Below are 11,217 nucleotides of genomic sequence, written 5' to 3'. Positions count from 1 at the left end.
CCCGCCTCTCATCCCGCCCGGCATCCCGCTTCATCCTGCCTCTCATCCCGCCCGGCATCCCGCTTCATCCCGCCTCCCAACCCGCCCCGCATCCAGCTCGGCAGCGCTTGCACCAGCACGTGGGAGCTGCTCTCCACGTGCTTCCCCCTCCCGGTAAATCCCGAGCGGGTACGTGTCCTGCAGGGAAGGCGGCTGGCCCGGGAGCAGTTTCTATGCGTGCTGCTTTTCGTGTCACGGCTTGTTGGTGTCCCACAGCACAAAGGTTTCTCCCCGCTGCACAGGCAGCCACGGTCCAGAAACGTGCTGTGCTTTGTGTTGGCTTTTTCCCTCTCTGATGGCAGCGCCTTAGAAGAGGAATTGGCCAAGTGTTCTGTAATGGAGAGCCACAGTTATGCTCATTAATCCACACTTCTCACCCAAACGTGCAGGGGCCTCTCTGTGGGTAGTTTTGTATCTAAGGTGGGAACATGAATCGAGAGAGTGCTTTTTGTACCTCAGATGTAACGATGTGACCTCTTGGATCTCTGAAGTAAAAGCCAATTTTTGTGTTTTGAGTATTTACTCACGTGTAAAGCTCTTTGCATAGTGTAACACGTAGAGGGAAAGTCCTGCTTTGCACAATGAATTGTGACACCAGATATGTTTTGTTGTGAAAAACAGTTTTCTCGTGGTTTCAGTGGACTTTAATTAAGATTTTTAACAAACAGTTTCCGTTTCCTGACTTGCCAAGCATATATGTACAAGTGCCTACATCAAAAGGGTTTTCTTTTTCATTGAATAGAAAGAAGGTAACTGGTTAAATTGTGGTTGTAAAGCAAATGCACAGCTTTTATTGAGTAGCTGTGTAGTGCATGTTCTATGTGTTCTGTGCTCATCTTGGAGGGATACTAAGTATTTTTTCTGTTTGTTTTTTGGTTTTCTTTATCATATTAGGAGCTGACAGAAGAAGCAAAAGAAGGCGCCTTCTCTAATTTTCCTCTCTCACAAAACACTATCAACCTTCTCACAGGTTAGTTCATTTCTGTAAATGTTTGGTCAGAATTGTGCTCTGTTACTTGCATAAGCCAAGGGCAAATACTCCTAAATTGTGTTACATTTGTATGGTAAGGATGGCATGAGCAGTCACTGTGGATTCAGAGAATCTGCTGTTGTTAGTTGATAAAAAGTTTTCTGGTTTGTTCAATTTCAGATGCCTTAATATGAGATGATTCTTCATGGAGTGGTTATTCCTAGATAGACATTCTAGAGACACATTTCTCATCAGCATCATTCTGTATATATTTACTTCTGTTCCTGGGTCTCTTGTCTACAATATTGCTTCTTAGACAAGCCTAATGGAGTTTTGTGTATGAAGAATATTTGCCTTGTGTGAACAGATTTTCAATTCTTAAAACAGATTGTTTATTCTCATAGATAGTTTGGGGCATTTTCATCTCTCTTTGTGATTAGTTTTGTTGAGGAAGTAATTGCGGTAGGGTTCTTGTCCCCTGTGTTGGGTAGATGTGCAATTCTTGTCTGTTGGAAAATATTCTCTTTATTGCTTTATGTTTTCCTGCTCTGAAGTTTCTTTTGGATGGCTTGTTTCACTTCCACTGTGCAAAATCTCTTTGAAGTTTTAGAATATTTTGAAACAAACTTCATTGCCTTCTTGCCTTCAAAACCCAGATACACTTGAGCTGTATCAGAAAAAACATGTTGGGTTTTTTCCTTCATCTCCTGTTGTCTTAAACTGTACATAACAAAAAAGACTGTATTTCATCGTGGCTACTCAACACTCACTATGTGGGTGGAACATCTTTTGATCTAGAGTAGGAATAAAACACAAAGATACGTGGTTTTCTTCTAAATTGCAATTTCTGTTGTGTGCAGGGTTTGAGGTGGTGTGGCCTTTCATATTTGGGCAATTTCTATATGAGGACTTCTCACTGTTAGTTCACCTTTTAGTGAAACCTCTTTCAATTATCTTACAGCTCGAGGTATAAAATACCTGTTCCCTGTGCAAGTGAAGACTTTCCAGCCCATATATGATGGCAAAGATGTAATTGCTCAAGCTCGGACAGGAACTGGGAAAACCCTTTCCTTTGCCCTTCCACTGATTGAAAAACTCCAGAGTGTCTCACAGGATGGGAGAAGAGGCCGTGCACCAAAGGTAACTCACACTTCAGGGCTTGCACCAAAACCTTAGAGCATGGCAGGTTTTGAAAGTGATTTTACTGTTGCTTTGGGATATTCTGTTGGGGACTTATTTGTCCTTTACTGGTTTATGTAACAGCGAATGCTTTGCTCAGATCAGGAGATAGAGTGTGACAGAGTTTAGCAGCATCACAGTAATGACACACTTGGTGTTTGGGGTCCCCTGTGTTTGGGCAAACAGTCAGGGCACTGCAGCAGGAGCTCCCACGCTGCTGTCCTTGGGCACATACAGCATGCAGCTTTGGGCTTTGGTCCCCTGCCTCTTCTGAGGGGGTGTTTGAGTCACCTGGATTGTCCCTGTTGCTGAGGTTGTTTCTCACTGTAAATTCCACGGTGATAACTGAAGGCTTTTGGGGTTTTCCCCCCCTCCCCATATCTGGATCCTCAGGAGATGCAAGTGGAGTTTACCAGGGATGGAGTTGGTAACCTGATGTCAGTGATCAGATACCTGTTCCCATGCTTTGCAGTGCATGTATTTATCATTAGGCTGCAGAACTATATACACTCTGCCAATTCATTGCTTTATCTGTTTATTTTATTACCTGTAAAGGCGATGTAAATTTTAAAATCTTACTGCCTGAAAGATCTTAAGAGATTAATTCAGCTCTTTGTGCTACTGGTTCGTTCTTAAATGTTGGGGGTGTTTAATTTGTTTTAGACTTAAGTGCCTCTCCCTTTTTTATTTAAACGAAAAGAGGGAGAGGGGAGGGGTAGATACTGGACGAAGGCAAGTTGATGAAGAAAAGGAGAGATGTATGTCTGGAATGCATCATGCTATGTATGCATCTTTTAAAATCCAGCTACACCAGATTTAGTGGCTGTTCCTACCCTTTAACATAGAGCTCCACCTTCGTTCCCTTGGTAATGTTGCTGAAGTGTCTTTTACCTGACTTTAACATTAGAAAGAAAATTACTGTTGTTCTAGTCTTGGTTATCTTGTAGCACTTTCCCTTGTTCCCTCTTGCTGGCTCTGAGGCTCCTTGTGGCAAGGAATATTCATGTTGCTGGGATGGTGGGAAGCTGTGGGCACCTGCAACAAGTGTAGAATGAAGATGGGAGTGCAGGCTGTTTGACATGAAGTAAATTCTTTTCTCCTACACCTTCTCCCAAGCACAGCTGCATTTTTGTCTGTTTTTCTCTCCCTTCAGGTGCTGGTTCTTGTTCCAACCAGGGAACTGGCCATTCAGGTAGCCAAAGACTTCAAGAATTTCACAAAGAAACTGTCAATTGCTTGTTTTTATGGAGGAGCTCCATACAAAGAACAGCGTAAGTAACTGCCAAGGAGTTACTAATGGATTGGAGCTGACTTTCTCCAAATGCACTCCATAAATGGGCTTTTTGCCCCCTCAGACTTTGAGTTCGGTCCAGGAACTCAATTGGTGTGGCTTTCAAAGGAAGCACACAGCCTGGGTTGAGTTATTTTAGTTCCAGTAAATCTTTAGGGAAAAGAATGGCTGTGGTTCTGTGAAGTGTCTAGTCCTGTTAATTTCTTCTTTATTGTGTTTTTTTGTGGTAATAGACCAGGACTAGGTGACAGTGCGCAGAAAGGGGAGAGCTGTGTATGTGCCTGTGGCTCTGTGTGTCTCTAGAGGTAGCTGTGACCAAGTTTAGCTGGAAAACAGAAGTATTTCCATGTAGTAGAGCTCTGCAGGTTTCTAATGTCAAATGATTGTTGCTTGGAGATTGGTGTATTTCCTGTAACTTCAGTGAGGTTTGGCTGGTACTCCTGACAGAGCAGCTGGGACTGCAGTTAACTTCTGTGTCTGTTACTTTGGAGGTTGTGCTTTTATTCTGAGCTTAAAGGGCAGCAGCTTTTTGCTTCTGAAATGAGAAATGTTGCTAACTTTTTATCATGTTGTCTCTTAGCAGTCTGACACTGTCCTTGTTTCTCTGTCTTCCAGTCGATGTCCTTAAAAGTGGCATCGATATTCTGGTGGGAACTCCTGGCAGGATCAAAGACCACGTTCAGAACAGCAAGCTGGAACTTTCCAGTGTGAAGCACGTTGTTTTGGATGAGGTGGATCATATGTTGGACATGGGCTTTGCTGAACAAGTGGAAGAGATCTTGGGATCATCCTATAAGAAAGGTGAACTGAGACATCAGGGGAGGAATAGGGGGCAATGTAGAAAACACAGTTATGCTGCTTTAGAACTTCTGGTGCACCTCTAACCTAAATTCTCTGTGTGATGCTAGAAAAGGGGAAGGTAGAGTTGGAAAAGGTTCAAAGAGAGGTGACAGAAGGCTGAAGGGCTGGAGTGGCATCTCTGGAAGGAGTAGAGTGAAAAAAAAGGGAAAGCAGCAAACCCAACTCCCTAATCCCTAGTGCTCCTTGTCCTGAGTGAGGTGATTTGAGCAGAGGGTTGGGGTTATGGTCTGTCTTGTCACCACACAAAGCTGACAACGAGGGAATATTTGCTCTTGTCTGATGTAGTGGGTGTTCAGCAAAGCTGTCAGGTACCAGGTATGGCGCAGGAGGAGGTTATTTTAATGTGTGGAACTCCTGGCTACATTTCACTGGTGCCAAAGTTTTTGAAAAGGTTTGAATTATTAGAAATAGAAATCACTATGGCTTTGGAAGCCATGAAAAGCTGACTGCTGGCAGTGTTCCTTCACATCTTGTACAGACTTAGTGCACACAGAAACCTGTCAGTGTGAGAGCAACTCTTGCACTTTTATCAGTTTTTAAGTGTCAGGGTGTGTTGAGATACCTGAAGTCGATGGCCTTTCCTTGCAGGCTCCGAGAACAACCCGCAGACGCTGCTCTTTTCTGCAACTTGCCCACGATGGGTTTATGATGTAGCAAAAAAATACATGAGAGCTGAGTATGAACAGATTGACCTGGTTGGGAAGAAGACTCAAAGGACAGCCACAACTGTGGAAGTGAGTTCTGCTGCAGGTCCTGAGAGCAAGTGGCCTTGATAAAATGGGTTATGCTTTGACTTATAAACGGGTGTGTGGAATGACTTTTCACATGGTTGACACATGGATTTTTGTAAGCAAAGCTTTCATGTGGGACCTGTCATTTGCAAGCTTAAAAAAATTAAAATGCTTTTTTTGTTCATTTTGTCTGTCCTGTGCGTGGCTTAGATTTAACATAGGTTTCTTCTTTCTTTCCCAAACAGCACTTGGCCATACAGTGCCGCTCATCTCAGAGGGCAGGAGTTCTTGGGGACATCATCCAGGTCTACAGTGGCACCCATGGGAGGACCATTGTCTTCTGTGAGACCAAAAAGGAAGCAAATGAGTTGGCCATGAATGCTTCTCTCAAACAGGTACTGGGGCTGAGTGGAGAGCAGTGGTTGGGATTGCCAGGGGTGGAATGCCCTGAAATAAATAGCGGGTTGCAGCTCTGTGGAGAAAATTGTTTCTGTGCGTGGTTTTAACACTTGTGAAAGCTCTTTCTAAAAATTCAACTTTGAAGTTAAAATCTTGACAGAGATTATGAATTTATTCCTTTGGCTTTAAAATAGTGCAGGACATGGATCAATAAGAAATATACAGCCTATGCTGAATAACCAAGAGATTGTAATAATTGTAAGAAACAGGAGCTGGTGTAGTGGACACGTCCCATCTCATATTAGTGTGCTTTTGGATTCTCATCTCTTAATGGCATTTGGCCTTTGAACAGTCATTCAGGAAAATCCAGCCAATATGGTAGAATGAAATGCCTTGTTGCCCTTGGAAGGTTTGCCAAGGTTTGTTTGGAACGCAGGTGATCTGTTGAGCAGGTCTTCTCTGTTTGCTTGAATTACTGCCCTTTTTCTGAATGTGAGGAAAAGTGCTGCATATTTTTCAGAGAAAATCCTGTTTGATACTAAGTGCTGATTTATGGAGAGCAAACAGTGGTGAGAATATGTGGTTTGCCTGGTATTAGAGAAATCTCATGTACCATCCCCATTCAGAACTTGCAGCAATGATTTCTGCCTGTTGGCCATGCTGCTTTCACAGTAAATCCCAGAGAAGGATCCAACAAAGGAGGATGCTTTGTATTCCTTTGGTATCAGCTATGTAATTATTTTCTGTTGCTCTGCACAGTGTTTTGGGGTTGGCAGTTAATCTTTAGATGCTGCAGCCTAGACTTCCATTAAATGTCATGTTACTGGCTTGTTTTACTGACAGGATGCCCAGTCCTTGCATGGTGACATTCCACAGAAACAGAGAGAAATCACATTAAAAGGCTTCAGAAACGGTGTGTTTGAAGTGCTGATTGCAACAAATGTAGCTGCCCGTGGTTTGGATATTCCTGAGGTTGACCTTGTTATACAGTGCTCACCACCAAAAGTAAGTCATTAGAGGAAACTAAAATTGGTTAAACTTTTTTTGCTGCCAGAATGATGAAACAGAGAAATAACCCACCAGAAGTGTGTTCTATTCCAATTAATTTTTGAATTAATGAATTTTTTGTAAATGCCTGGCTTAAAATTTGTAGTTACAGTTTTACAGTTTGAGTTTTGATTGAAGTCTTGGGTTTTGTTTACTCTGGAAACTCATTAGATAGGTTTTGACATTGTGAACGTTTCCTGAATTATTTTTGGATGTTGCTGAATTTCATAAAAATCCTAAAATATTTCTGCTGCTTTTTTCATCTTTTGAAACTCCAGTGGAGCTTTTTATTTAAAAAACTTGAAATGTCTGTCAGCAGTGTTTGTTAAAGCTGAGCAGCCTACTTTGGGTAGGGGAGCACATGCAGACCTGAGTGGTTTATTGTAGGTTTGGGTATAAACACATAATATGTCATTCCATAGGCTTCTGAATTTGAGTTTAGCTTGTGTTTAATGTGAGATGTCAGCATTTTAAATAACACAAGGTTTTCTCACACTGCCCTGAATTTGGAAGGATGTGGATTCGTACATCCATCGCTCTGGGCGCACAGGCCGAGCGGGCCGGACCGGCATCTGCATTTGCTTGTTTCAGAGAAGAGAAGAAGATCTGCTGAAACAAGTCGAGCACAAAGCGGTGAGTTGTACCTCAGAGCTTGCTTAAGAAAATTAATCAGCTCCTAAAAGGACCCTGCCACCCTTAGACTTGGTAATCGTGGGTTGCTGAGTCCAGAACGGGAGTCTCCAGTCCATAAAGGAGTAGGCCTAAAGTGCTGATATTTGATGTTTGTAAATGCTTCTGTGTTGGGCTGTTCTTGCATTGCCTGAGTTTTCCCATGCTGGCAGTCCTCTGTGGATGTCAGCAGGCTGGCTGGGACAGGAGTGCCTAAGGCAGACCTTGCCTTGCATCACAATCTACATTGGAGTAAAATAGCTCCAGATAACAAAGCTGGGAACTTAAAAGCTTTATTTTAGCTTTAGAAATGACTTAGCAAAGAGTATGTTGATCTTGCAAACAGTAAGTAGAGATCTCAGTAATGTGATTTAGGCAGGATTGAATTGTAGTTTGCTGAAAATACCTTTAATTTGTTTCCTTGATTTCAGGGTATTACCTTTAAGCGTGTAGGCGTTCCCTCTGCTACAGATGTAATTAAAGCTTCAAGTAGTGATGCCAAAAAGTAAGTTTATTTGATTGTTCTTAAAAAACGTTTAGAGATGATGTTGCTCTAGATGCTTAGAGCTTAATGCACAGTTTTAAGGGGTCAGGCCTGTATGTGAGCATGGCTTTGCCTGTGTTGTAGAAGTCAGCTGCTCTGTGTATAGACAACATAAGATGGTATCAGTAAATCTCTGTGTGCTGAGCACAGACCTTTTCATAGAACATAATGTTCTCTAAGTTTTCGCAAAAAATTAACCTTTGTTTATAAAATCAGAAATCGGTGACAGAAGAGGGAAGTGCTGTCATGAGGGGAAACTGATTTTGTCTGCTCAGGTGACATGGTGGAAGCAGCGTGCAAAAAGCAATACCTGGTGTAATGAGGAGTTACTCTGCAGTAGTGAGGGTGTTTTAGCCCTGGCTTGTGTTTCCTTGTGTTATTTCTGAGGGCTGTGGCTTTTATTCCATGCAGCTCTGTTTACATTTGCTGCCCCTGTGGTGGAAGTTGCCTTGAAGCAGGTTATTATAATTAGTGAGGATTTGACCAGTATAAAGCAATGATGAGAATAGGGTTGGGTTCACTGTGTCCTGAAAAATGATGGGGGGAGCTGTTGTACCAGAAATAGCATTACAGAAGTAGCTGTTCTTAGTTTCCTATCTTTTTTCTCCACTGCCCTTTTCAGAAATAACCAATTTAGGGTATGTCTTGAACATGGCTGCACTTCACAATGGCCCTTTCTTATCTCTTTAAACCCATCTTGTAACTGTGTAGGTTGCTGGAGGCTGTTCCTCCCTCTGCAGTGGACTACTTCAGAAAATCAGCTGAAGAGCTGATAGATGAGAAGGGGGCAGTGGCTGCCCTGGCTGCAGCCCTGGCACACATTTCTGGGGCAGCTCACATCCAGCAGCGCTCCCTGCTCAACTCGACAGCTGTAAGTGATGATGCACCCCTGGTGACAAGGATGGATGCATGAACTGCTTGTGTCCAGGCCATGTGTGGCATCTCCTTCCCAGGCTTTTTCAGCCAGGTTTCTGAATAGCTGTTACCCCCCAGGCTCCTGCTGTGTTGCTTGTTCCTTACCTGAAATCAGCTCTTCCCAGGAGAAACTTAAAATCAGTCAATTTTCTTGTGATGAAAATTAAAAGAATTTCTCCAGAGACTGAAGTGATAGAGGACTTTGATGCTCTAAGAGAGTTTAACTAATGACATTTTGCAATTAATGGCATTTTACAAGCAAATAGATTAGTTTGTGCTATTGTAGTTTCCTCCTTATCAAGAATCTTGATAAGAATCTTCTACATTTGTCATATTGCAAGCATTGCATGTAATTGCCTGATCTCAAAGAGATCCTGACTGAAGGAAAGTACAGCACTTCCGTTTTCTAATGCATTTATGGAGAATGTGGCCCAGGTCATGGTGTGGTAACCCAGTTTTGCAAGAACTGTGGTTCTTGTATCAGTTTGGAGATTTTTGACCTGTTTTCTAGCAGCAGGTTTAGCCTTGTTTAACATTTTTCTCTGTTTCCTGCAGGGCTTTGTGACCATGGTGTTGAAGTGCTCAATAGAGATGCACAGCATGGGCTATGCCTGGCGGGGGCTGAAGGAGCAGCTTGGCGAGGAGGTTGATAACAAAGTGTCTGCCATGCGTTTCCTCAAGGGCAAGATGGTGAGATGGCCCAGCCCTGGCAGTGGGTGGATGTGGGGCTTTGTGTGTTCACATGTCACCAGTTTGTGCAGGGACTGAGGCTGGAGTGCTGAACTGCTGGTACAGAATGTTGCTGCTGCACTATCCCTACTGAAACTCATCTCTCAGGAAATGATAACCTATCTTTAATATGCTGTTTATGCATATGCTATTGGAAAAAAAAAAGGCTTTGATATTAGTTGAGTGCTTTAAACAGTTACTAGAGACATTATTCCTAAATGATAATGGAGGAATTGCCTCCTAAAAAAACACATCAGAAATAAATATATGTCACAGACATGTTTCATGAAAAATCCTTTCCTTAGGATTTTTTCTCCTGAGAAGCTGAGAGGCCTCAGGAACAAAATGTCAACTATGGTTATCTGCTGCTGTGGAATGCAACAGGTGCATCTGTGATTGGTCTCACGTGGTTGTTTCTTATTAATGACCAATCACAGTCCAGCTGTCCAGGCTGTCTTGGGCAGTCACAAGCCTTTGTTAACATTCTTTTTCTATTCTTAGCTAGCCTTCTGATGAAATCCTTTCTTCTATTCTTTTAGTATAGTTTTAATATAACATATATCATAAAATAATAAATCAGGCCTTCTAAACATGGAGTCAACATTCTCATCTCTTCCCTCATCCTCAGACCCCTGTGAACACCATCACAATTATATAGTGGGATTGGGTATTGAGGCCTTTATTCTTTCATTGTAAATTTGTGCCTTTTTTTGTTTGTTTTTTAGGGCGTGTGCTTTGATATCCCAGTTGATGAGCTGAGTAGTATACAGGTATGTTTGTGCAGCCAGAGCTGGCTTTAAAACCTGGTGATTTGGAAATTGGCAACTGTTGTATAAGATTGAGTATGGGGTGGTTAGGGAGGTTTGTGGTTTAATAAGGATTTTGCATAGGCAACAGAGTGATTAGAAAGAACACAGCATAATCATTAGAAAATACCCTGCTATGCCTCTTCTCATTTCCCTTCCCATGATACTACCTGATTTCATTAAACAAAATTCTGTGGTCTTTGGCTAGTCTGTGTTTTGGCCTCTCCAGTTTTCTGTTGACTTCATTCCCCCTTGTCCCTTGTGATTATTTATCCTTTGTCACAGGGCTGTGAGTGTCTCCCAGGGTGGATTTAGTGGTCTGTTTTGGCAGGGGTGGGGTTTGTCAGGAATGGCTTTGCCTTCAGAGGTGCCTTGCACACCCCTGCAGCACGTGAAGCGTGGTTGCATTGCTGTGCTTTCAGGAGCAGTGGAGGGACACGCGGCGCTGGCAGCTCTCGGTGGCCAGCGAGCTGCCTGAGCTGGAGGAATATCCCCAGGAGGCAGCACGAGGCTTCTCCAGGTTCGGGAACAGCAGGCAAGGAGACTTCAAGAGAAACAGCTGGTTCAAGAGTGGAAATCGGGGACTTTAACAGAGCACTCGATTGACCTCCGCTACAGATAACGGGACTGAGCTGAATTTTATGAGGCAGTAAAAGCCTGTTAGACACTCCTCTTTGTCTTTATTCCTTGATAAAGCAGCCTGGTTTTGAGGATGGCAAAAAATCACGTTTGCTGAAGTGACTGGGTGTTGTGGGAGATTTTTTTTCCTGCCCAGCAAAGTAGCTGCTGCCTGTGAGGGCATCTGCGACCCAGTGGATGTGCCTGGAAACTCAGCCCTGCGAGGGAACAGAATTCATCCAAGCACGGATAGTGACCGTGAGGCAAGGGAACTCCTTGCCCCTTCAGCAGCGCTAAAAAATCGGGTTCTGAAATAAATTTTTTTCAGAAAAATTGTACATCGCGCCCTGAGCGCGGTTTCTCGGGAGTGCCGGGGCTCGGGGTCCTTGGGCCGCTCCCTCACGGCGCCCCTGAGGGGC

General features: G+C 43.2%; 1 protein-coding gene across 1 annotated transcript in view; it reads left to right on the top strand.

Moving 5' to 3' along the window:
• Positions 1–11,136, top strand: part of LOC102035540 (nucleolar RNA helicase 2-like) — a 12,742-nt gene extending 1,606 nt beyond the window's left edge. The window contains exons 2-14 of the mRNA XM_005428987.2: positions 934–1,009; positions 1,971–2,149; positions 3,342–3,459; positions 4,095–4,280; positions 4,929–5,074; positions 5,317–5,466; positions 6,314–6,475; positions 7,031–7,150; positions 7,618–7,691; positions 8,442–8,601; positions 9,201–9,335; positions 10,100–10,144; positions 10,603–11,136. Coding sequence (XP_005429044.1) covers positions 934–1,009; positions 1,971–2,149; positions 3,342–3,459; positions 4,095–4,280; positions 4,929–5,074; positions 5,317–5,466; positions 6,314–6,475; positions 7,031–7,150; positions 7,618–7,691; positions 8,442–8,601; positions 9,201–9,335; positions 10,100–10,144; positions 10,603–10,770 — 1,719 coding nt within the window. The 3' untranslated portion in view covers positions 10,771–11,136. The remainder of the gene's footprint in view (positions 1–933; positions 1,010–1,970; positions 2,150–3,341; positions 3,460–4,094; positions 4,281–4,928; positions 5,075–5,316; positions 5,467–6,313; positions 6,476–7,030; positions 7,151–7,617; positions 7,692–8,441; positions 8,602–9,200; positions 9,336–10,099; positions 10,145–10,602) is intronic.
• Positions 11,137–11,217: the final 81 nt, after the last annotated feature.

The sequence above is a fragment of the Geospiza fortis genome, unplaced genomic scaffold (genome assembly GCF_000277835.1).
Source record: "Geospiza fortis unplaced genomic scaffold, GeoFor_1.0 scaffold637, whole genome shotgun sequence".
In the NCBI taxonomy this organism is placed as follows: domain Eukaryota; kingdom Metazoa; phylum Chordata; class Aves; order Passeriformes; family Thraupidae; genus Geospiza; species Geospiza fortis.
The sequence above is the reverse complement of the archived record's forward strand: the minus strand, read 5'-3'. Positions and strand labels throughout refer to the sequence as shown.